The sequence below is a fragment of the Pleurodeles waltl genome, chromosome 5, assembly GCF_031143425.1.
Source record: "Pleurodeles waltl isolate 20211129_DDA chromosome 5, aPleWal1.hap1.20221129, whole genome shotgun sequence".
Classification (NCBI taxonomy): domain Eukaryota; kingdom Metazoa; phylum Chordata; class Amphibia; order Caudata; family Salamandridae; genus Pleurodeles; species Pleurodeles waltl.
In genome coordinates, this window is record NC_090444.1 from 241,747,256 (window position 1) to 241,774,155 (window position 26,900).

The following is a 26,900-nucleotide window of genomic DNA, read 5'->3' on the forward strand; positions in this document are numbered from 1 at the left end:
TTCTACCCTTTGTCCTTCTACCCTTTGCTCCTCTGCCTGATGTCCCTCTGCTCTGCATCCCACTCCACTCTACTGACACTCCTCCACTTTACTCTAATGACACTCCTCCACTCTACGTCCCTCTTCGAATCTTAGCTCCTCCTCTGCTCTACGACATTCCACTCTGCCACTTGTCTGCTGTACCACACTCCACTCTTTGCCACTCCTTGGCTCTTCAACACTCCACTCTCTGCCACTCCTCTACTCTACCACACTCCACTCTTTGCCACTCCTCGGCTCTACCACAATCCACTCTTTCCCACTCCTCGGCTCTACCACAATCCACTCTTTCCCACTCCTCTGCTCTACGACTCTCCACTCTCTTCTCCTCCTCTACCACACTCCACTCTTTGCTCCTCCTATGCTCTGACACTCTACAGCACTCACTTTTATCCATGCTGAACAGCAGCCATGCTTATTTTCCAGCATGGCTACAACACCTTGGCAAAGCTTATTGCTCTTGCATAGGCGAGGCCTATTGGCTTAACCAGTGCTTGTCTGGCAAGGAATTTGTCATTGAAGGCACCTAGTGGCTACCTTTTTTCTCCTCAAGGCGAAGATCAGCAACTGAAGAGCTAACCCCTTGTCTAAATAAATCTTGATCTAACCATAGCGTGTTGGATTACACTGCTGTCCATTACGTATTTTGGGGTGACGTCCACTGCTCTAATTCCTTTGCCTAACCGAATAAAGATTGCTCTTTTTGCATTTTAACGCCACTCAATGATTCTTGCCTCTACGGAAGACACCCCAGGCAGGGTAATGATAGAAAATGAACTGATTGGGTGAAAAATGCATAAGGCCACCTACCCCTGCTTGATGGTTTCATTTAGATAGTTTAGTCCGAATTCTAAAATGTTAGTGACAGAGTATATTGCAAAACTTATGTCTGATGTCACATTTGGCGCTAAAGGAAACACTATCATAGATTTAGAAGTTTCAGCTGTCTACCATAGTATAAAAAAGTGTCCTACCAGAGTACTAATCTGAACCATGCGGTGCCCATCTTAATGCCCACACTATTAGAGTTCTCACCGGAGTTCGAATGTCAGTATTTGGGCTAGGGCAGCAAAATGGCCGTGCGCGTTTGCGGATAGCCCATGTTGTAGTCCTTTTGTATTCTGAAACCTTGATGTTTACAAGGCTGCTGTTCTTTGATAGCTTAACATCCGTTCCATATAATATGTAGGAGTGGTCCTTCAGTCTGTCATAACTTTTTTGACTGTTTTTATGTTTGTTCATATTTTACTCTGTGATTTAAAAGACAGAGGCCCTACTTATTTATACAAGCAAGTGTTCAGCTGCAGTCCGCGTATGACTGGTTACATCACTACTTTTCATAAATAGAAACGTTTTATGGCCCACGGTGATGCTAATAGTTGTTCCTATCCATTTTTAATCGGGCATATGTTACATTGTTCGATTGTGGCAGAGGGTTGCAGTGTAGAGGTATTCACCTATAATGATGTTAAAATGTGAACAGCATAATTTTCTCATCCGAAGCTAAAAATAGAATCAATAAAATGTGTTTGAAGTTTATCGTGCCTTCGAAAATGAGCAAAATGAGGAAATGCCTTGAATAGTTGGTTACAGTAATAACTGCCAAGTGTTAGTTCAAAGAGTATTGAGGAACTCAATCGTTTCTGCTTGTTCACTTCGAAATACAAGGAATTCCATATGTTTTCACGCAATGTATGCAGTTCCATATTTAAGTTAAGAGCCCTGCTAGGGAATGTTACTGTTGGAGTTACTGTGTACCGTTTGTCCGCTGTGTGGTGGAGGGCACCTGTAATAATTCCAACATCCTTCACCTTTTGGTGCGTGGAGCGTGTTTTCTGCATGATTCCTTAAGACATCCACTGTCGAGCCTCACTGGCCAGCCTGAGATACATTCGTTTTTCTGCCCATACCATATACATAATCTATCAAACCTACACCAAGGGATTTTTCCCGAGTCAAAATGTAGATCTCGCTTTCTGTATTGGAGAACCTTTTGATGACATTAGCAGACCGTTTGTCAGGTTGAATGACTCATTTGTCAGGATGAATCTTTGCTCAACTTATCTCAGTTCTTAATGTTAAGGTGATTACTAGGCCCTTATTCCACAGTTCATGACCCAACAGATTGATAAAGAGATTAAGCTTTAGTGATGGTAACGAATATCTTTTGCCCTTCTGCAAGAAGTTAAAGTTTGCACATTGTGCTACAGGTTCACTAAAAGAGTAAGCATATTACATTGAAAAAAAATCACCCTTCGGACGTATTCCAGAAATATGCCACTCTTATGTAAGGATATTGTGGAAGAAAACTGTTTTCAAGTTTTGGTTGAGTCTAAATGTGTATTTATTAAGAGTGGTGGCTCACAAAAATAATTCAGCAAGGAGATTCCATAGCATCAGGTTAGCAGTCGAGTTACCGGAGAGGAGGTAAAGCACACAGGTACACCTTAACACACCTCCTTCTGGAATTGGTCACATGACTGAGAGGTTTTGGCACTTTGAGCAGGCACAGAGGTGAGCTCATGAAAACGGATAAAGATGCCCTTTCAAAGTATAAGCACGTGAGCAAGTATATAAAAAAAACTTTTTCTTTTTTCTTTTTAAAAAGCACCTCGGCTGCCATGGGCACTCGGAGTCACAGCTGTTACGAATCACTGTAATCAAGTGTAACACGAAACAAGTTGCATTGATTCACAGTACCAAAAATCAGTGTTGCTCTCATGCCCCTGCAATTACATTTTATGCCTCAACTTGGTCATTTCTCCATTTAAATCTAGAGTAGTGGATTGTGACGTACTCATTTGCTGGATACTTTATATATATATATATATATATATATATATATATATATATATATTTCAAATGAAAAATACTGATTGCACACTCAGGATTCAAGGAAAAGCACAACTCGTTTTAATCACAAACACAACGCGTTTCAACTGACACAGCAGCCTTGGTCACGTGATAAGTACCACCAATAAACATTCACTAAATACTATTATCATAGATATAGAAATAAGATAATAATATATATATATCATCAAACCACAAACACATAAAAACCCATAAAACAAACAATCCCCTGCCACAGTGCAGATTCACAATTAATAACATATCTCACCCATGCTATTATAGTACCTCCACTAATAGTATAGGTCAGATATGTTATTAATTGTGAATCTGCACTGTGGCGGGGGATTGTTTGTTTTATGGGTTTTTATGTGTTTTTTATGTGGTTTGAGGATATATATATGTCTTATTTCTATATCTATGATAATAATAGTATTTAGTGAATGTCTATTGGTGGTACTTATCACGTGACCAAGGCTGCTGCGTCAGTTGAAACGCGTTGTGTTTGTGATTAAAACGAGTTGTACTTTTCCTTGAATCCTGAGTGTGCGATCAGTATTTTTCATTTGAATTATTTAATTACCGGTCTGCTCGTGCCGGTTTCTCGCACCACCCCTCACGGAGCATTGGAGCTCGGAATCGAGCATTTTGGATGTGAATATATATATGTATATATATATCACCTATCTCCATCTCACCCATTACCCGGTCATAGGTTGCTTAGTTGGTTTTCTTATTTCTGCCTGGCTTGGGCACTTCATACAGTGTTCAGCCTAAAACGGACTTCCTGAGCCCGCCATAAAGTTGCTGCATAGAGTTCTGGTGCAGAGACTAAAACATTCTGCATTGTTCCCAAAACTTTTCAACACCATAGTAAATGCCAGCGCACCTTGATTTTTGTTAACCTAACAGCCAGCTAGAGCTATAAAGTGTTGGACGGGGTCGTCGCTATCTATAACTCTTGTCACTGTGCGGTATTCTCTTTCTGTGTCTTAAACTCAAATTACTTTCTATTATTCCAAGGCAGATTACAAACACTATTCTCCCATATCAGACTGTACCCCAGCCACCAAATAATGACTACAGTTAATGGTGACTACACCTTATCACTGACTACGTTTCCCTGCATTCTTCATTCTCCGTGCCATAAAGCGACATCTAAGCTATACATTCCAAATAAAATAAGTGGATTGTTTGTATTCCTCCAGTTTACTTTGCTCAGGTGCACCTGTAGCTTCCCGTCTTCGGTATGTTGCTGTAACTCCAGTGGCTCTCTGCTATGTAGCTAAACCAAGCTGTGAGCACCATGTTGACACTGTAAACAAGAATCCAACAATATAGATGAATTCCGTACATTCCCATGCGTACATTCCCAAAATTAAGAAGAAACATAAAAAGAGCAAAGACTGCTCAGTACATGTAAGTGGGCTTCTCACATTCAGAAATGTGTGACTGTCTTTTGAATAAGGCTCAGAGTCCGTACTAATTGGTGGACATTAGGCCTGTGTGAAATTCTAGTTAATGAATTGAATGTGAGTAATGTTGGTAATTTTGCATTACTTTTTTGATGCAATATCGCCGAAAATTATGCAGGCATTCCCATTTGCTTAAATATGAGTAATTTGATGAGTGTGAGCAGCTGCAGCGACTTGTGTTTTTATAGCTATTTTCTTAGTGCAAAATGCATCCTCTGGTCCATTTTAGACATGAGGCTGCATTTTGTGCCAACACAATAACCCTAAATGCTTAGTTACCCTCCTTGTATAATTCCACACAAGTTTGCATAATTTCTCTGTAATTTTGTGTATGCAAATCTACATCAAATTACGTGAGTTACAAGCCCCCCTAGTGGACATCTATCAAGAAATGGCCATGCTTGCATGATGGTGTTTATGGTTTTACATCACTTTGTTTCCTTGCAGTGGTGCTTTAGTGGCACCAGACATCAACTATTACACTTGCATTAACAATCTGATTGGCTCTAGACCAGGATGTTAGAGGAGGCTTCACAAAGATAAGCTTTAGAAGGGTGTTTTCATTGGTGCATTTTGTCACAGTGCACGGATGAGACAGAGGTCCTTTTTAAATAATGCACTGCCAAATTGAAATGAGAGGTGCTTGTTCCTAGCAATTCGAGCAGACTAAATTCTCCCACATAGGCCCCTTTCTGTGTTGGATGCCCTCGGGTCTAAAAAGCTGATGCTGGCCTCTATGGCTATCCACATGCATGGACCACAGGAGGGAGGTGCACACTGCCTTAAAGGAAAGGGCCTCTGCAGTTGTGCTTACAATCTCATGCCTAGTCTGTGGATGTAGCTCATTGCCCCATGACTCCACATTCTGGGGCTCTGTTATGCTCCTTTCCCCACTCTCCTGTTCCCCTCCCCAGAGCACCCCACCATAGTTGTCTTCCACTAACAGTGTGCAGGCAGCCACGTGCCAGAGATCAGTGGGTAGCAGTGCTTATGATGACCATTTCTTCCTTACCTCCCTGGCCCTATCTTTCATTAGTCACAGTGGCCGATCCCCGCCCATCCAAGCCACAGCCCAGCCCAGCCCAGCCAGTAATACCCATATGCAGTCAGCTCCCAGAGCCCTTCCACTAAAGCCTCCTCCACTCACAGGACTCTAAGATCAACATCTAACCTCGGTATTTCCTGCTCCAGTTATTCTCTCCTCACAACCCAGTACTGACAAGCCCGTAGAGGTCACCTTCATCATGAAGGTAGTAGAAGCCAGCAGTGCTTTGGTCTTTGACTTGCAGTCTGATCTCTGTTGTTGTCACTGATGTGCCATTGTTCTGTTTGAGGTGCTAAAAGCAAGCAGAAATTAAGCTTCTCGGAATATACAGGTCCCTGCTATACTAACTGTTGTATAACTGATGATGTTGAAAGAGGGCTGTTTGATGTTTGCTCATGTCTTGTAATTGCTGTGTTTTTTTTGTTTGTTTTTTTTTAAAGAAAATGATCAAAATAAGCGTTCTGTCCAAATATCTGCAAGAAAACTCATATGCATGATTGGGTGAGGAAGGAAAACAAAATCAGGGCAGGACTCTGAATTTGCAAAGGACTACGTGCACAATCACGTTCTGTAAATGCAGTATTTTCTTTGAGACGTCTGCTCACACATTTTTGGACCGGTCTGGTTGCTACTTGTTAAAATGTCTACAACCTTGTCCTGATAAACATTTTGAAGCGATTTCCATGGTCTGGGGGCTGATAATTGACATTTGCACTGTCACTCTCCAACTTTTTACAGGGGTCCCTTTGACAGTCAGTAACAATTCCTTTTTTGATAGTTAAATCATAAGCCATTTGTTCCCTTTCCAACATGCTTTGCATCGGTGTTCGTTTGATCCGCCTGAGCACTGCACAACCACCTATTGTTTTGTACTACCCTTTCGTATAGGTTTCTCCATAAATTATAACATAAATGCCACAATATGCCTTCTGTGAGTCCTTGCCTGACACTGCCACTGGCACTACTCCTGCTTACCTTTGACCTTGAAGGAACCACTGTCTTTTTCACATCTGTAGTTAACCCAGGTTCTTTGGGAAACTAGGTAACCTTCTTCACTTCCACGTTGCCTTTCTGATGGTTATAATTATTTTGTCCGGTAAATCATGAGCTAACCATATTAAACGTGACACAACAGCATGTTTATTAAAACGACCCTAGAACCGTTAGCTTAAAATATGTTAGTGTCACCCCCCTTTTAAAATAATTCGGAGCCCCACTGAATGAAAACCTATTTTGTTTCAAAATGATTATATAAAATAGACAGCTCCAGATATATTAAAGAATGCAAGCACTTTAAAGCAACTTTTAAAAATGCAATCAATCACATAATTGCCAACGTGCAGTGGGCACTCTGGTCTCCCGAAAGTGCAAAATATCAACAACTGTGATCCTTCATCAGTAATCGGTGGCGGTGGGTCGAGGGCTGTGGGGATTATTTGGAGCCCTATCCCCTTTGACAACAACCCCCCAGCCAGGACTTGAGTGACAATGTTGCTGATGTCCAATTACAGAGTGGATCGCTGCACTGTAGGTTTTCTTTCACTACAGTAAGAACAAGACTGTTTTTAGCTTGATTCTTCTCTTGGCCAGTGCCTGGCACCCACCTATTGCCGAGATCAATTCAGGTCCCCAAAGAAGGGTCCAACACACAATATGGGGACCTCTGCCCTAGGGCAGAAATCGGGTTATAATAATCCTGAGTAATCAGGGGCAAAGCAGGTGCTATCTAAAGTCTGAATAAGGAGCAGGCAGCTCTGCGGCAGGCTGGATGGAATTGTTGGTCCATGACTTTTCTGAAATGATACAACTTCCACAGTATTCTCTTTGTAGCTGGTGTATTTCTTGAAGGATGCAGCTGCTAAAAGAGACACCTCCGCAGTCCACCCATGAGAGCCATGCTAAATACTTTAAAAGCTGCAGCTGTGAGACTGACAAGTCTGTAAATCTGTGCATCGTAAATGTTTCTCCTTTGTCTACGGAAAATATTGGCCTATTCTTTATAGTGGTGGCTTATATAATATTCTAAAGGTTTGGTAAATTACAGCATGCTGCTTTGCATGGAGGAGCGATAAGTTGATTGAACATAGGCACTGTAGGTCATGGGTGAAAGATGACATAATTGAGCGTGATGATTGTTGATACAATCACTGTGTAAAACTGATGAAAAAGACTTAGTAATAGGGAGTGTCTGTGCATCCTCCAGATGACAACTGAAAAGATCAGTCGAAGGCATCTCACCAGCATGGAGGTTGATGAAGATGAATGCTGGACACTGCACTGTGTAAGACACCCAGAAATGGGGGGGTTATTAGGTAAATCCATCTCCTAATTGTTTATATAGGGGAAAGTTGGATCTTCTGTCCTAACTTGAACCTTGAGGTTTTAACAAGCCTCGGCTGTGATAGGAGGCATTCCAAAGTGTTGAACATACAAAGTATTGCCACCATATTTTCTGTGTGTGGCTCAATGGAGATGGTGACCTTAGTTAATTTTGGCTGATCACAAGCATCGAGGTCCGTGGTAAGGCAGAAGAATATTGGTGGGACTTCCAGGGTGCAGCCTGCTATCCCATATACACACTAGGTCTGTAGCTATGAAATGAGAACTTTAAATGGGAGCCTGTGTAGACTCTTCAAGGTAGGTGTGATGTAGTTGTGAGGGCTGAAGTTTCGATAAACTCTTTTTGGCATCCGACTTTGCAAGGTGTTCCAATTGTGAAACTGTGAGTCAACTATGGCAACCACATTGCCAATTTTATGAAGAAGATAAAAGACCGAAATGAATTATAATTTGTCTCTGGGGCTGGTAGGCTGAACTTGAGGTTGCATTGATACAGAGGTGTGACAGACAGGTTGCTGTCACACAACTCACCAACATTGTTAGTGCAGGTCTGAGAGAGAATGGCCAGGAGTATTGGACATATGAATGGTATACGGTCCCAGGAGCATGGTCCTGGTCTTCTGGCTATTGAGCAAGTTAGTTGCTGTGAATGGGGGCATGGACAGTGTCTGAAATGTGGTTACTTGGTGACATTCACTCGATTCCTCTGCCGGATTGAGTTAGATCTGGGTATCATTTTTGTACATTTAATGATTAGCTGATGATTTTGCTTTATAATGTCAACTGTCAGGGCTGTATTGGTATCAGTGAGGTTCAGTAACTAAGAATAACCTATCCGATTGAAAGGAGTTGAGTTTTTGACAAAGTGTGTACCTTAAATAGATTGCCACCCAAAATCATTCCTGTTTGTGAAATGGACCCTTAATATAGCACATCAAATTGTCTTGATATTTGTCTCTTCTCTGGCATATGCATCCAAGTCATTTTACCTATGAGGCTGCTCATGGTAATTGAACAACATTTCACCTTACTCTTTTGTACTTCTTGTCTGCTTTCACCTCTTTCCCAGCCTAGCCTATTGATCCCTGGCTGGTCTCCTGTCGTAGCTTCCATGCTCCTTTTTCGTTCTATACTAGTCATATGCCAATGTCTCTTTTCTCGTCTAGTTTCTTTCCTTACAACCCCTAATTTTACTACCCCGGTTAGACCCCACTAGGAATTCTGTTGGATTCCTCCAACTGTTCTCTCCTTTCTGCTCCAATCTCTCCTTCATTCTACTCCATTTCTCACCTGACGTATTATCTGGCCCTCTCCATTCCATGTATGCCCCCTAGTAGAGTTTGTCCCCTCTTCTCATTAACGGAACCACTCTTAACCGACCCACCTATTTCTTCGCCTGTGCTTGCTTCTCCCTCCATTCTAATCATAGTGTGGACCCCGTGAAGCTTAGGGACCACTGCACTGAGTGCTCATGGTCTCTGCGACCTACTCCGGAGAATCATGATTCAGCAGCCCAGGAGGGGAGCAAATGTCCCATCCTCATAGCAAACTGTCGCTCACAAATTAGATATATATTTGCTCCTGCAACAGGTTAAACCTATGATCTTCTTTCTAACAGAGACCTGGCTTCATGAGGGTTCGGCCCTGATATTGCTCTGGCTCTACCTAGCGGATATTCGGTAAATAGGCTTGATAGAGCTTCCGCCAGAGGTGGGGCCATTGCGATTATATATAGGGACAACCTAACTGTTTATTCACATCCCTTGCAGTTAATAGGCTGTGAAAGTATGTACTTCTCCATTAATTTGAATCCCTAATATACCCTATCAGGTGCCCTGGTCTATCGCCCCCCCCGGGCCCACCTGAAAATTTCTTACAGTCCCTTGAAGACAACATTGCCGAGCTGGTATGCTCTAAACCTAATTTTACACTGTTGGGTGATTTTAACATTCATGCAGAGGAGACCGATAATTCCGTAACTAAAGCCTTACTCTCTGACATGGATGCTTTAAACCTAGTACAATTGATTAAGGGTCCGACGCATAGTAGGGGCCACACAATTGACTTCGTTTTCTCAAATATCACAGAACTGATGCCCACGTCCCCTGGCCTTTTGGCTCGGTCGGACCACTTCCTGATTACACTCGAATTAGCTATTTCCAGTCCTAGAAAACTCATCCATAATACAACTTTACTTATCAGACTCTGGCATAATCTTAAAGCCGGTGCCTGCATTAATACCTTGGAGAGGCTAAACCCATCTACTAAAGATAATATTAGGGACATGTTAGAGTCCTTTAATAGCTGGATCACTGGCTGCTTGGACATTCTTTTGCCCTTTTCCACTAAAGTCAAAGGACGCTGTAGGCGGAGCTCTCCTTGGTTCTCCCCGCACCTTCTACATCTCCAAAGAGAATGTAGGAAATTGGAAAGGAGATGGCGAAAATCATATGATGAAGCGTATTAAAAAAAGGGTACAGGAAAGCCTTTCAGACCTATCATACTTAAATCAAAATAGCCCAAACCGCTTATTATTCTGCAAAAATTGAGTTGGCGGCAAATTCTCCTAAGGAGATTTTTCGGAAATTCAATGAAATTGCCCAGCCACAGCAGGACTTAGCACTCTTGGATGCCTCCCATGAACATGTCAACACTCTTGCAATGCAATTCCAACAAAAAGTACTAGACATCTATTCGACCCTCCCTATAGTTGCTGACTAGGCCCAGGAGGTGATGGAACAGGAGTCTATGGGTCCCGCCATTCTTTCAGATTTTTTCCCTGATATCTGATGAAGATGTGACTAAATATCTTACATCTCTCAAGTCAGGATCGCCCCCTTGATCCAGCCCCTCCCCAGGTGCTGACATTAGGTGCCCCAGTGACGGTTCCTGTTATTAAGAATCTTCTGAATTTTTCATTGTCCTCTAGGACAGTACCAGAACAATAGAAACATGCCATTGTTAAACCAGTTTTGAAGAAACCTAATCTCAACGCCTCATTGCTTAGCAACTATAGACCAAATTCATTGCTACCTGTTCTCTCCAAAAAAGTTGAAAAGCATGTCAACACTCAACTTTCCTGTTTCTTGGAGGACAATAATATCCTTCACGACACTCAGATGGGTTTTAGACCGCTTCACGGTACTGAGACCGCATTGATTGCTGTCACAGAAGGGGCTAGAAGGCGTTTAGAACAGGATTTGGAGACAGATATCATTCTCCTGGATCTTAGCGCCGCTTTTGATACGGTGGACCTTGATATATTACTTGTAGGATACAAGAGACTGGAATATCAGGGTATGCCTTAGACTGGATCAAATCCTTCATTAAGGACAGATCGTATCACGTTCTAGACAGATCATATTTTCCAAAGTATGTCAAGAACAGCTGTGGAGTGCCACAGGGGTCTTCCCTTAGCCCCACTTTATTTAATATTTACATGTTACCTCTGGCAGAAATAGTCAAGCCTTTTGGGTTGGCCCTGGTATCATATGCAGACAACACACAGCTAGTAGTATCACTATCTAATGACCGCAGTGCTAATGGTCCAGCACTTGGTCCATGCCTCCAAGCGGTGGCGGCATGGATGTCCCTAAGCAAGCTAAAACTCAATGATAATAAGACAGAAGTGATGATACTTGGGCATCATTCACAATCCATCTCTAATCCACCTATTATGGAGGGTTTGGGATACTTGCCACCCACCAAAGCATTCATTAAGAGTCTTGGTGTTTGGCTTGATCTGCAATTGTCCATGACGCATCAAGCTAATAAAATTTCTGCCACCTCTTTTGGCCTCCTTAGGCTTTTAAGGAATGTTGGAAAATGGGTTATTGGTAAGGGCAGGTAAGTACCTACACTTAGCAATAGGCCACTAACCTCCACGTAGGTCCAGTTAAATCTCAGTAAATTAAACCCAGCTCAACCCTAGGTAGCTTGGCAACGAACGACAAGGCTTAACTTAGGAGACAAAGCGTAAAGCATTTAAAATTAAAAAAACAGTAATTAAAAAAACACAGGAAACAGTTTAAAAATCCAAAATCAATTTATTAAAATAGATTATATTTGTATCTTAAAAATGACACCAAAACGAATAAAATCGGATAAGGGGAACCGGAGATATGATTTTTTAAAGAATTAATGCTTTCTAGTGCATAGAAGCAACTAGCACTGAGAGGGTTAAAAAAAGGTCACACTGGAAAGGAACAAAGTCCAGAGTTCAGGCCACCCACGAGGTAACACTGTCACACTTACTTTCAGAAGTGTTTGATTCAGGAAAGTGGTCCACAGCACCAGCTAAGGGTTCAGAAGCTATGGGGTGCCTCTTGGGGTCTGGAACTACAACTCCCACAATGCACCTCTTCAACATATGGAGTTGCTCCAAACGTCTCCAAACTTCTGAATCTTCTTCCATAGGTCCTTCTTTGGTTCCCCGAAGTGTCCACAACTTGATCCAAGGTTCCAGAAGCTCTGAGTTGCTCCTTGGGAGTTGAGACTACAATTTCCAGAATGCACCTGGTCAGAATCCTCAATGGCCACTGGACGCTGGGCTCTGCTTGCAGGACTTGATGCAGGGGACTCTGGGCAGCTCCTTTGTACCTGTAGCAAACGGGGAGTCCCTTCTTGAAGCAGTAGAAGATAGGTAAAGTCCTTTTAGTGTTGAAGCCCAAGTGTGCAGCTGGTGCAGTCCTCCAGAGTGCAGTGTCCTGGTGCAGGTCAGGGGTCCAGCAGGGCAGTCCTTCTCCTGTAGTTCTTCCTTGTTGGAATCTGAATGGGATCTGAGGTGTGGGTGCAGGGCTGCCAGTTTTATCCCTGCTTCTGGGTGAAAAACAGGGGGGTCGTGGTTCTCCAATCAGGTGCAGGGTCCTTCCCCCTGTGATGACCACTTCCTGGGAAGTGTGGCAAAAATCTATCTCAGGGAGCAACATTCCTCAAAAATCCATCATGGGTGAAACTGATTTTTGCAGGTTACATCTGGCTGAGCCTACCCACTGGTGTGGCTAAAAATCCTAAACACACCCCTCTCCTGCCCTCTCCTAATCTAATCAAGGGGACCCCTAATTTTCTGGGTTTGCAGGATGTGAGAGTGTTGCTGGGTTTCTCCAAATGTCCTTCTCTGCCTTGGAAGTCCAGTTTGGCAGCCCTCCCCCTTCCTGCTTCACCATCTGCTAAGTGGAGATCTCCTCCCCCAGACACATCTCTTTGTGTGGAGCCAGGCCACTTTACACCTCATCAAGGCAGCCTGGCCAGGCTGCCAGAGGCTGACCAATCAGAGCACAGCAGCAAAAACACTGCAGGGCTGAAGTTGGCAACTTTTCAGGTAAAGGTTAAAACTCTTTACCTGAACAAGTTATAATAAATCCCACAACTTCCAGTTGTTGGATTTAATATAACAATTAATTTGATGCCAGACTTACGTTACTTAAGGGGACTTTCAAAATTAAAATAAAGTCTCCCCATTCTAGTCTATGGTGGCCATTCACTACAATGAGGGAAACAGCCAAATTCATTTATCACCTCACCAGGGCTTATAAAACTATTTTATAAGGTCCCTGCTTATAGTTACATGGCACCTAGCCCTGGGGGCACATGGGGCACACCTTAGGGGTGACTTATATGTAAAAAATAAGGTAGTTTAAGACTTTGGAACTACTTTTAATTTCAAAGTCAAATTTGCATGTAACTTTAATTTAAAAGCAGCCAGCAAGGCAGGCCTGCCTTTAAAATGACACTGGGCACCTCAGCAGTGCACCTATGAGGGCACTACCTATGCTGGGGTCGCTAAACCTCCATGCCCTACCATATACTAGGGACTTATAGGTAGGTTGACTTAGCCAGTTAAAATTAGCCTAATTTACATGCTGATTTCACACAGAGCGCAGGCCCTGGGACTGGTTAGCAGTCCCCAGGGCACCATCAAAGTCAGGAAAACACCAACAAAAAGTAAAAAAAATGGGGGCAAAAAGTTAGGCGGCCTCTGCAATCAGCCCTGTTTTTTCACAGGGAAGGTTTTTACAATCTTACCTTTGGTAGCCAAAAGAATCATTATACAGGCCTTGATTGGTTCACGTCTAGACCATGGAACTGCTTTGTATACTGGAGCGCATGGATTTGTGATAAAAAAGTTGCAGATAGTTGTAGAATGTTTCAGCCCGCTTGCTTCTGAACATACTTAGACATGAATCAGTAAACAAAGGAATTTCCTCTCTCCACTGGCTTCCTGTGGCTAAACGGATAGAATTTAGGACACTGTGCCACATACATGGAGCACTGCACAATAGAGTTGCGGCATTGCGGAGGACACTGGCTTCCTTCTACCTACCTAGCAGGCCACTTAGGTCCTCCACAGCATTCTTAGAGGCGACCTCTAAGGTGAAGAAGTCCAGATGGGGGGGAAGATCCCTGGCTTATAAGGGGGCAAAGTTATGGAATTCCTACCACTTAGCCTACGCATGACCAGCCATGAACTAACCTTCCGCAAAGCTTAAAAATCCTGGCTGTACAAAGCATAATTCCTTCCTTTCTCCATTTCCGACTCAGTGTCCTAGCTCTCAGCGCTGGGAGGCCTCTGGGTAGCCATGCGCTATATAAATCCATATAACATAACATCCCATCCTAGTCCTGCCATCTTCATGTGGCAAGTTTCCAAACTTGATCTTACTTCACTCGCATTTGCTTCTCATCCACTCATCCTCAGACCACCTTTTCTTTATTTACTATAGTTATCTCCTAAGCTTCCTCCCTTCTCTCCCAACTTTTGGTCACACACGTGTTAAATTCAGAGAGAGTTAGTCAGCTAGTCTTCTCTCATCTGCATCATCCCCATCCTCTCTCACCTGGTTAAACCTGTCCTTTTACTTCTCCCACCCCTAAAGCTCTCTTCTCCTCCTTCACTTGATTTCTCCTTTCATCCTATAAAAGTGAACCTCATAAATGCAAGATCTGCTTGGAAGAACCAATGTCGCATTTGAGACCTGTTCTCCAACAGGTGATCCTGCTGCCTTTTCATTATCTGGACATGGTTACTAGACTTTGCGGTCCCTAGCCTTCATGCAGCACTCATTGTAGTTTTTAAGCTCATTCTTAAGAACCACCAACATATGAGGGCTGCACAGATCGCAGGTGTCCCTGTTCTCTGCTGCTTTTTGCAATTCCTTTCTTTTCCATGCCGTCCCTACCGCAAATTCTCCCCTTTCCTTTCTCCTTATTTAGACCCCAACCACTCCATTCCTGAGCCTTTTGTTACTCCCTTGGCAATCCTTCCAAATCATATTCAACTTCAGTACCTGGTTTGAAAGTCCCCTGTGTTTCCTATTTTTTGTAATGCGTGCTCAGGCTTTCAACGTCTTAGCTCCTTGCAAGAGCACCCCCTCGCCTTGAAACCAGAAAACAGTAGATAGATTGCTGCTGAGCTTTTGTGACTCAGGACGGCAAACTGTTCTTTCTCGGGCAGATTGAGAAACAGATCTAATATTGCAGAGAAGTCTCACTACCTGCAAAACATCAGGGCATAGAGAATAGCAATACAGAATTTAAGACGTGAAGAGTGCATCATCTCTCTTATGGAATGATAAACACTGACTTCGGTGAGAGTAAGGAATAGGACTTGAACATTTAGTAAACTGCAGAAATACCAATCCTGGACACTTTTTACAATGTCTTTATTGAATTTTAGTTGAATCCAGCAAGCATAATAATTAGATACATCTCCTCTAATGTTTTCTTATCATTGCAAGATATATTGAATGTAAGTGAGTGGAAGGGTAATAAAAAAAAAAACCTATAGAAAACAGTTAATTAACTAGGAGATAGAGAGGGTTATTAGCTAACAAGTCCGAAAGGCGAGAGGCAAATTATTCTAACTAGCTTTGTTCTCAGGGGCGGCATGCATTTTTGGAAATATCTGGAATCTTAAGTTTCAACTTTGCTGGCAAAAGTTACCACATATAATATCTCTCCCTCGGAGAGGTTGTGCTCATTCCTGTTTTTGGTGGTCTATACTCCGGCTTGGGATCGAGCTTTAACAGTACCACATTCCATTAGGCTTCATTCTATCTTATCGATTACTCAGCTGTCGATTCAGTTTATTTTGTCTTGCATCTGAGGCCGCTTATAAAATGTGCCTTTTCAATCTGGTTTAGAGGGTGGGTAGAGTGCTGACCAATTAACTGATATCGCTCTTCTAGCTAAAAGCAGCGTCAGGACCACTCACCTGCAGTTTGATTAGTCTGCTGTTGGCCTCATCATTAACTCCCAGAAGGCAAGTTCTAGGACTATCCAGATTCATTTTTTGAGTCCAGTGGTCCATGTGTGAAGCCAAACATGCAGGCATGTACCTTGTAACATCTGGGACGTGTGTTTCACCTGGGGAAAGGTGCAATTTAGTTGTGCTGGTGTGAGATAAATGTGATGGAAAAAACTGAACCGGAACAGCTTAATCTGGCATTTCTTGAAACCTTCGCAGTTTGTTGGAGTGCTTCTGCCCATTCACCATCAGTTTGGGCCACCCATTGCTCGCTTTCTCACCTCGCCTTCAGCCCTCCCAGGTTTTTAAGTTACTGTTGTCTAAATACACTATAGCATAATGCCCGCTGCCCTCTGTGTTTGTATGAAATGTAGCACGAGATCTGTCTCTGGTCTACAGTCCTGGACCCTTGGCATCCACATACCTCCCTTCCTCTGTTGGAACTTCCCTCAGTCAGTCTCAAGCTATGCCTGATTCCCCCAGGCAGAGTTTGATGACCTGGTGTCACCTGCCCAAAAATGCGGATCTCCTTGTAGCCAATGTAGGACAAGCAAGATCTGAATCCTGACCTTTGTAACGGGTCCTTCAGTGACCCTTGGAATTTTGTTCGCCATCCCCATTATTTGAGTCCGCCCAGAACCTTGCAGTCACTCTTGATGTGACATTGATGTTGGCACCACAGTTGAATTCGGTTGTGGAATCCTGGCACAGCACACAGACTCCGCAGATGAACATTGCAGCGGTCATGGCGGTGCCCATTGGCCCGCAATTCCTACCCACAAACGCAACTCTGACTCACAAGCACATTATCTGCAGCAGCGGGTTTGTTGCAACCCAGTGTGAGCACAACTCAGACCCACGGGCGTAACTTTCGGTGTGCAGCTGGTGCAGTGGCACCATGGCCCAGAGGTTGGAGGCGTGCAGGTTGTTTCTGCACCAGGTGCAGTTATTTTAGAGGCTGCCGTTTCCAAATTTTACAAAGACCGAGCCTGGCCTTGTGTTTATTATTTAGGGACGTTCGAAGGGGAACGGAGGGAATAGAAGATAAGGGAGAAGTGGAGGGGAGGAAATGGGGGTGTAAGACGGGGGGAGGTAAACGTGTCCGATAGGGAAAGGAGTTAATGATTAGAAGGGCTAAGGGCAATCAAAGGGGCAAGGGAAGACAAAAAGTATGACAAAGAAAGAGTTAAGTCAGAAAAGGATGAGGGTGGGAGAGGAAGAGGGGTTGTGAGGAGAACGTGAAAGGGGTGGGGTGTAGATAAGGTAGGGAGTCGAGAAGGAAAGACAGAATGGCGAATTTAAAGACCCGTAAGCAGCTCCGATTAGTGCAACAGGTGCAGTGCCGCCGAGATCCAGGGAGTGATTTGCGCACTGCACCCTAGTTATCCCCTTATTTTAATACCTAACCGGCAGCTGCCCATCCCTGCCACAAGATGCTCTTGCGTCATTTTGCCTCTTGGAGCGCTCATGTTTTAATTGTGCAGCACGAGGAAAGCACATCTTAGGCCTTTGCGCAGGACACCAAGCCCTTCTTATATAGAGCGTAATCAACACACCTCTTCAACTGACCTCCAGATGGAAAATCATTCGGGGGGTGTAATAAGACCAGGAGGTCACACACATCTAGGAGCAGTGAACTACAAGATGGCACAGGTAACTAAATGGATACAGTTGTGGATAATGAACAGCACATGTTCTAAGTAGTAATACGTACGACTCATGCATTGCGCTTTCTGTACTATGACCTTAGAGTTTCTAACGTGACTTACCGACGTGTGGTGAGAGTTTGGGATCTCCATGTACCGTGTGCAGTGCCGCACAGGGCTTCCAGACAAGGGGCATGCCAAAGGCCTGGAGTTCACAAAAAATCAAACAGCCACGCGCCTGACCCTAAGCAGTTTACTTCGTTTGCCGTGCAAATCAGTTTGAACTGCTGCGGCATAATGGCATGTGGCAGACTGATGTACTGCCCTTGGAAGGAAGTCTGTCATTTTTAATATGTATACATGAAAGGACGTCGTGGTGAGTTCTTCGAGGCACACGATGCACGCTGTACTGAGCCAGGTGAAAAGGGCAAACCGCAGCCCTGAGGCGGGAGGGTGGAAGGCACATGAAGACGCCGACGGCTTGTTGTGAAGCCCAGTGCGGCGATGTTGTGACCATCTCTAGCCAACCGGCTGGAGGAGGAGGAGAAGCCAGAAGTTGCCTTTACATTAAAATGCTTGATAACGAATTGCCGGTGCCCTGTGACACATAAATGACCGCAACGCATGTGCATGCGGACGCGGTGCTGTTGCTGGCGGGCCCTCAGGCCCCTCCCTGGAAGTCTGGGCTTGTGCCTGCCTCCCACCCCCTTCCCTCCCCGGCCGGCCCGCCCGCCCTTCCTGTGCTCAGATTGCAGAGGCAGGCAGGCCGGGGCCGCCGTATCTCGCCGGGCTTCCAGTTCTGCCAGCACAGAAGTACTTTGTGGCGGGGCCATCTGGACGGGAAGCGTCTCCTCAGAATTCAAAGTATGCAGGCGGACTGGGCTCGCCGGGCCCTGGTGTGAGAGAGCCGGGGAGCAGCGGGACCGCTGGCGGAGCCGGCCGCGGCGCAGGGGGCCATGGAAGACGGCTTGCCCGACCTCCCCCCGGTGTGCAACTCCAGCGCACTGAATAACTTCTGCAACGGTAAGGTACGGCGTGCGCCGCCGCTGCCTGTCCGGGCCGGGGGACATCTTGTGTGATGCACTGCTTAAGGAATACGGAGCAACTGTTGGTGTTAGCAGAGTAACGTGCCTTATTTACACCCTCCTCGCTTCAAAATGCAGAGAGCAAAAACAGAATTTGTGATGTGGCTATACACTGGAGATCTTGTGTTTATTTATGTGTGTTTGATAGAGTAAGTGCGTACCGGGCCAGAGTTTAATACAATAAGAGTTATAATAATAGACGGAGGTTTCTAGAGAGTTGTTTCTTTACACATTTTGTAAAAGAGGAAAAGTGCGTCTCTGACTGAGCTAGAATAGGTAGAACGAATATTATGCGGCACGCGTGATCACCGTGGTGAATGGGTGTCACGCTTGTTACTTTGGCATGCTGCCGTTCTTTTCCACTTTAGTTACCAGGGTTGTCATTAGAGTGTGCAGCAGGTGCACTGGAACCAGAGCCCAACGATGAAAGGGGGCAGTTGTACCCCGGTTGTGGTTGTCTTTTATTGCCCAAGTTGGGGTTTGATGGCATAGTATAGTTGCTTGAATTGTGTCCCGGTTTATCCTGGGTGCGCTGCAGTTTGTAACTCCTTCGTGACTACATTTTGCAGAAGAGCGCACACACTGCATGTTTATTAGCAGTAAACATTGGTAGCAAAGCATACCGAGTACAGCAGATTATAATATTCGTTCATCGCCATGCCCGACATGCTTTCAGTGAGTCGCATCTGTTTCAAACTGGTCTTGGCCTAAACATTGCACAAGAATAGTGCAGTGCACCGTCCTTTTGTTTCCACCACATGTCACTGAAATGCGATCTCCCTGCCTTGTCTGCTGGGTGCTGTGAGGCGAAACTTGGAAGAGTCTCACAGAGAAGTCCATCGTATTTCTTCTGTTTAACCGCGCACAGGAAATGCAGACCATGTGCCTATTTTTTAAAAAAATCCTATCTCGGTCCAGACCTGCTGCACTCAGGTCGCGCAGGCGACGCAGAGACATATTTGCTTCCCTCGTTAAGTTTTGAAGCAAAACTGGCGAGTGCCCGCTGAAAGGTGGAGGGGCAACTGATGAATCGCCCGGGGTAATCCAATCGGCCAGTTTGCTCGCTCCTAATTGAGTGAGAACAGAGATGGTGAAACGTTTACTCCGAGTTAAACACCGAATATCTTGTGCACGAAGTTAAAAAATGTAGGCTAATTCCTACAATGCGTATTTCTTTGTAGCCAAAATGACGTGCCAATCTAAGCGTACAGTTTACGAACTTTTGACAGGCATGCAGCAGTCTGATGTGTGTGTTTAGCACCGGATTGCTTTCTGTTAACCCGCTTGATGCTTTATCCTGCCTGACGAAGCAACCGTTCTCATTGCCGAACATACGCTTGCAATGTGCATTTTATTTAATGATGCAGGCGGAGAAACAGGTTCGTCAAGGATCACACGTGGCACGTGTACGGTAGTCTGGGGGCGCTAGGGTTTGAGATCCAGACGTCGTGAGGTATTCACTCCCCCACCCCCTCCTTTACCCTTTGGTTCTTGCTGAGTCAAATAAGCGAGCTTTTGTTCTGCCCCAGTAAGCGGTTTGCTGGTGTGGGTTCGATATCTGCCGGGCACGGAGGAGGCCGGACTGCGGACTCTCACGGTTAGTAGCAACAAACAGCCGAAGTGACGGATTTCTCGGAAGCCACGACTTCGATGGCGTGTTGGCAGAGTTTCTTGTGCAGGCCCTTTCATCCGAAAAATGTACACACGCAACATTTGGGCGTACCAGAAAGGGAGGTGTTTAAACACAGATGCGGAGGAATGCATTTACCATAGACTGTCTAATGTAGCAAAGATTGTTTACAAGAGGGAATACGTTCTAATTATTTAATTTGTTTGTTTTTATATAGCGCCGACTAACCAAAGGCGTAAAAAAATTTAGATTGCTACATAAGATGCAAAATAGCACACTGTTAATAGAAATACAGAATAGTAGGTGCTACGCAAGGCATAGGATTACATTTCGATGACGTAGGTAGTATAATAGGAGCAGCGAGCAGGTTATCAACCGGTGAGTTCAGATAAACTGGAAGCAGTCCAGTGAACCACGCGTTGGACGTGAGAGCACATTTCCGCCGGAGAGGTTAGCTAAGGGGATGTTAAACTTGAGAGCTCATCCCCACCTGAAAGGCTAAGGTGACATTTAGCAAAAATGTTTTTGGCGGGGAAGGGGTTTCAGCTCCTTTGTAGACCATCAATGAGAGGTGGTGTGTAGGTAATGCGTGCCGGATTGTGGTCGTGTTTTAGGAGGTCTGGTACACGAGCCTTTTCTTTTTAAGGATTGAAGTTTCAAGCACCAGAGCTTCTCGATTTCGCGATGGTCTAGTGCCTCGAGACAACCTATGTTTGTCCGCTAGGTAATGAGGAGTGTATGTTTGTGGGGCCTTTTGGGTGAGACAAGCCATCTTATATGGTCCTGAAACCAGTGGGCATCCAGCGATCAGTGACCAGGATATGTGAGATATGATCATTGCTTTTGGCCCCATAGACAAAACGTGCACTGACTGTAGGACTTATTTCACAGGAGTGAGATGGGTCTTGGATCGACCAGTCGGGTTACAGTAGTAGATTTTGTAGACCCCTATTATGGCAAAAAAAATACCATGGATGCCCACAAGTCTGAAGTCTCCCTCCTAAATAGGAAGGGTTGTCAAGCATTGGGCACGGGCAGCTATGGTTGCAAGCATTTGATCGTACATCACAGTGGGAGCTGGATGTTCTCGAGGGCTGGACACATTTTTCCAGTCTTAATTCAAACCCTGTTAGGAGGGGGTTAGGAATCAATGCCGCAGAGGTGTCCGGTGCAAGCCTTGCTCCTGTCCAACACCCTGCAGCATCGAGGTCTGTGCCCAGTGGAGCGTTTTTTTCACTTGACAGAAGTAAATCACTAGAACTGGAAAAGTTCACATTTCAGCGCATCGCCTGAGACATGAAACCCCAGCTGTGGAGCTTTTAAAAGAGGATAACATGTCCTCTTCTTGAACAAATGCGCTTCATAATTAGTGGCCTGCGGTCGGATTCCTGGCACATGTCTTTTGTCTCTCCCGTCTGACGGCGGTGGTCGAGCTGTGTCCTTTGCTTTTTAAAGTCGTCGCCCCCATGCCCCCCACCAAAAGATAAAATGTACATGCGAGTATTTGGCCTGCAATACCACTTCAGCACGGCCTCGCATCTTTATTGCGCCCATGTATGGGGTTCCCATGCTTTTGGCACATCCTATACAAGTTCATTCTGTTATTGGTGTTAACAAGCTCTTATGTGACACATTCTGCCACTAATACGGCATCGCAGCGCCTGTCTGTTTTTGCCTTTGTGGTATTTGAAGGACAGCACATTGACACAGTAATGTCTACTGATACTCCACAGCTCTGCAGTGCCACATAGATAGACTTTAAAAAAGCACCTACTGTCGTTTGCCAGCTTCCTCGCCCGACACGTCACTTGACATTTTGTATTCCCTTTGCATGGATTCATATGCTTATGAAATCTACTCATACTTGTTTAATTAACCGTAATCCCTAAATCCGCCTACTTAATTATGATTCGTCAATTACAGTCCTGATGATGTTAATCCAATTCTGGTTATTCAGAGAAACCGCGTTTTAACCTCCTTTTAGTAATACTTATAATTAGTGACATCCGGTAATTACATAGATGTGCGTTGCATGGGTTTTGCGTTTGGTTGTTGGTTTCTCATTTCATAGTGACTTCCTGATCCGTCTGCCAGTTGTTGATCTCCGGCCTCTATAGACTTTCAGTCGTGCGGTAATGTGCGGTGCTTCTCGTAGATGTAGGTCATTAGATCAGTAAACAGTGGAGTAGGCCAAGCGAGATCACCAAAGACATCTCTACTCTCCTGAGCCTCTACATACCTCTGTGCTGCGACTCTTCAATCCTGCACACGTTTACAAACCTAAGTGGAGGCAGAGGCAGAGGCCCAGGACATTTTTGTTCCTCTTTCAGTGCTTAACAACAGAGATGCTTTCCCACCCTGGCTGCTTGTCTCCTCTCGGAGTTGTTCATTTGGGACAATGCAAGAAGACCTGGGTATAGCGCCATGTGGGTTAACAATATGTGCACTGAGTAAGGAGCAACTCCGCATACACAGTTGTAGTTGTACGAGCAGCCGATAGGCTGAGCACCCTACCCCTTCTGTTTGGTTATGGTGGAGCTTTAGAATTTTCACAGCTATTGGTACTCTGGCTTTCATGCATCACTCCACCAGTTTGTGCGTTATGCAGAGTCGGTGTCAATTTTGAAGTCAATCTTAATATAAATGTTCCATTCCTTAAGTATTTTATTGTGTTTTCTTCCTGTTTGGTCCATCCCTGGAGAAAAAATGGACAAATGGCTTTCAGTGGCTACTAATCACAGTTGATAAACCATGCGTTGTTGCCTGACAATAAACCTCTGGCTCAGGGGCCGCCATCAGCTTATGCATAAGTTCAGTAGCATCAGGCTGTACTAAAATAGAGATCAATTGGAATGTTCTAGGTTTTTTCTAAAGTTTGTGACAATTGTTGTTACATTGAATGTACTCTATTAACTACTGCAGATACGGAGTGTAAGAAGGGTCCCAGTATTTTATGGCCTTTTAAAAGGACGAAGTTAGGGGACTGATGCCATGCAGACTTCGTGAGACCATTCAGTGATTCACCCTGGAAGAAGCTTGGATAAAGGAAGCTGAGACAGTGGTTCTCCAAGACCTAATGAAGCTCAGGGAAGAAACGGAGCCTAGCATCCTCATTAAGAACCGGTTTAAAGCGCACTGTGGAGGTGTTTGGAATAAAGAGAAATTAAAGTTTACAAGATGCGTCACAAAGTTATAAACACTATCCTGGAAGAAAATTGCTTGTCTTGACAGGTTCACACTTGCATGTTTTGAGACCCTGAAATTGAAGGAAAAATGGAGATCACTTAGAATAGCAAGGTACAATACACTACCAATAAATGAAGTCCGGAAAATATTATGGCACATGGAAGACTATTGCGATTGTTGCCCTCCAGTGAAGGAGTCCGTTCTTCAGATAACTGTTATGTCCAAGATAATTCAGGAAGCACAGGCTGAATGCATTGATGACTGATGGAAGAATCCTAAATGTAAGGGAACTAAGGGCCTTTTTAGTGGGGTCACTTGTCTTCTCCTCTAGAGGAGGCTTCTCCTGGCAGTTTGAGGTGGCCTGTTCCCACGAGAAACCAGGTTTGTACTCGTATGCATAAGGCCTGCCTCTGTTTGGACACAGTGGGCAAAAAACGATGGATTGAAATGCCGGTCCGAAAGATAACAAGTGGCTACACTACTTGTAAGCATTTTTCCATCCGCTTTTGTCTGGATCCAGATGCAAGGTCTTTGATCTGTGCAACAAGTCAAAACTTAAGACCTTCCCTAACACATCGAAGGGGAAGGTGTTCCATGCTATCATGGGCTGTACTGTGGGTGTTTCCTTCAACGCAAAAATCCCAGAGCTCCAAAACCAAGAATTTTATGGTGAATCTGTTGAGTAATCTCCAACAGAAGGGCTCTAGTACTGAGGGAGTGTGGTACTGTTTGAGAGTGCAAAATAGATGCAATTATGCATTTTTTTGGCGTGGCTGGATAGGTACTTGTAAAATCAAAAATCACTGAATAAAGTATTGTTTGCTCATATCACCACTCGATCAGTCCTTTTTGCAGTTGAATTTGAACCTATTAGTATACGATCACTGGCCTCGCATTCCTCTACCTATAAAAATCACAGAGCATATATAATTGAGGATACTATACATTTAATAACCAAAAAGGCACTTTAGAGTAGCAGTGTGAGTGCAGATGCCAAAAAATGAAGGCAGTAAAAAAAAATAAAAAAAGAGAAATTCCATAAGTCTGAGGTTCTGAATATTATGGAGGTAACTCGTCCACTGTAATGAGATCTGTCGGAGAAGAGTTCACCTCTGGGTACCGTTCGTTCAAACACCTGGACGGCTGCTGCCAGGATTGATTTGACGAGTGCATATAAGCTGCTGATTGGTCATTTATCAAAGTTTCATTTGTTTGGAGGAAGTGTAGAACTCTAGACTAGACCCTGAAGTACCAAAAAATGGCAACTCAGCGTGTGGGTCCAGGGCGACATTCAGCATCTTCCAAAGGCTTCGGTTATCAACCAGATACCCACATCCCATCTCCGTGTTGTAGATGCCGCCTTGTGCCTGCCGTTTTCGGAGCGTATTGGGTGCGACACAGTTTTCTGAAAATAATGGTGTTCAGAAAACAGTAAAAGGGAGTGTATTTTTTCTGTAGTCGATTGTAAGCATTGCTAGCAAACGAAGGTAGATGGTGGTCGTTCGTATGGAGAAACTGATGCATTCCTACGGTTTTATCAATGAAGACCTGCATGCTTTATGTATACTGGTTTACAAAAGTAACCCATTAGAGCAGGGGTCTTCAAACTGAGGGGTGGGCGCTTCAAGTGATCCCGGAAGGGGGGGCGCCAGGCTCTGGCCAAAATAAGCATGACAAAACACAGTGCTTTGTTTTAAGCAAACACATGTTATTGCATTTTTAAAAAGGAAAAAGTACTTAACTGCAATGTTGAAATATGTCTAAACATATTTAAACATTGCCAACTTAATTAAAAAATGGTGAAAAATTCTGAGGGGGGTTGCAGTGATTTGTATTTTTCAACTGGGGGGGGTGCAGCATTAAAACGTTTGGAGACCACTGCAATAGAGAGCGCCCGGATGTAAGTGCCCGTTCACTCTTGTGTTGTGTCCATCAGTGAGCAGACAGTGGCTGTGGAAATATAGCCAGTTTGTCCAGTGAGACTCCTCTCATATGCAAGTATGGCTATTCCTAGATGGAAGTCTTGTTCCCAGAGGAAGGTTTCCTTCAGCATTGATCGCATTTCTAATGTTTGTGCTTCTCAGCCTTCACCCTGCACCCTCCAGGCACAGACCTGAGCTTTCTGCTGCACTGGGGCGTGTTGCTTAACAAGATTTTTTCCTGTTTAGTTGTGCAAGTCTGGCTCGCTGAGGATGCAGGAGTAGCTTTGGGGATTCGTGGCTTAGCGTGTGCACAATAGCGTCTCGGCCTTGTAAATAAAGTGCGGGCTGGCAGTGGGAAACTAACATCGTTCACCGCCGTAGCCAGGATCATAATGTCCCTTTTATTATTTCTTGTTGCCGACTCTTTGGCTCTTGTATTTGTCTTTGGTTGATAGGATGGGTTTCAAGAACCCTGTTGGGTTAGCAGTATCTATTCTTTCGTGGGTGCCTTCAATCCAGACGTTGCACCTACGAAGCAGACGGGGTGGGGTAGGATCAGGAATAGGAAGGATCATCTCCCGAAGCGCAGTCTTGAGATGGCATGCATGTCTAGTAAGGTCTGCAGTCTCATTCCCATCCTATAGCAGAAGGATCACGGCGGAGGTGTTGCCATGGGTCTAGTCTAGTGAGCTCACACACTATCCCGTGGAACGCCGTCCGTAGACCGCCCACATGTAGCCACCATATGGTGCGGGGTCAATCTCTTGTGAAGCAACGATTCAAATGATAAGTCTGTAATGATCCAAACCAACCAGGGCTCTCTGTGACCAAAGCTGGATCACTCTCGGCTCAGTCTTTCCGGGATCCACTTGTAAGGTCAACTGTCCTGTGGTAGACTGCACAGGATATGACTAGAGCTGGTGCAAGCACCGTCTTCTCATAGGTTAAAATCCTGCCTCCGCTGTATGCTGGTTCATCCCTCCTCCGCCAATCCCTATCCACTTGCCTCAATTTAGAGACCTGAGTGGCCAATGTGCTAATTTGTACATTTCAGAGTGACAGACTTGGGTGCGCCTACCAGGACATGCAGGTCGCGGGCAACTAGGGTACCATTGCAGTAACAAGAAGTACAGAACGAGTGCTTGGAAGCGGCTGCTTCCCAGGCGGAAGTGGGCATGATGTAGCCGGACAGACCCCACCCATGTCTGGGGCGGCAGTGATGAGACGATCAGTGTGTGCTCCGTGAGCTGTCAGTGCTTTTAAATGCAGGGGTCGACTTCTTAGCTAAACTAGAGGCTCGGAATGGTTAGAAAGGAGAGGGAAATAAGTTCATGATGTTCTGAGCACAGGGCGTTTATTTGCACATGGGGTACCACTGCTAGCAGTACCGCTATCACCGCTCAAAAAAACCCCACCAAGAGACGCCACTGTTTATAT

At 44.6% G+C, this 26,900-nt stretch overlaps 1 protein-coding gene across 8 annotated transcripts in view; it reads left to right on the top strand.

The window, feature by feature from the left end:
* EML4 (EMAP like 4) overlaps positions 1 to 26,900 on the top strand; it is a 636,979-nt gene that overhangs the window by 269,295 nt on the left and 340,784 nt on the right. For 3 of the 8 annotated variants that reach the window (XM_069233973.1, XM_069233977.1, XM_069233979.1), the window contains exon 1: positions 18,387 to 18,663. The exons of the other annotated variants lie outside the window; for them this stretch is intronic. In XM_069233973.1, the coding sequence (XP_069090074.1) occupies positions 18,597 to 18,663 (67 nt within the window). In that variant the 5' untranslated portion in view covers positions 18,387 to 18,596. Of the gene's footprint in view, positions 1 to 18,386; positions 18,664 to 26,900 lie in introns of those variants that run through there. 8 annotated transcript variants of the gene reach the window in all.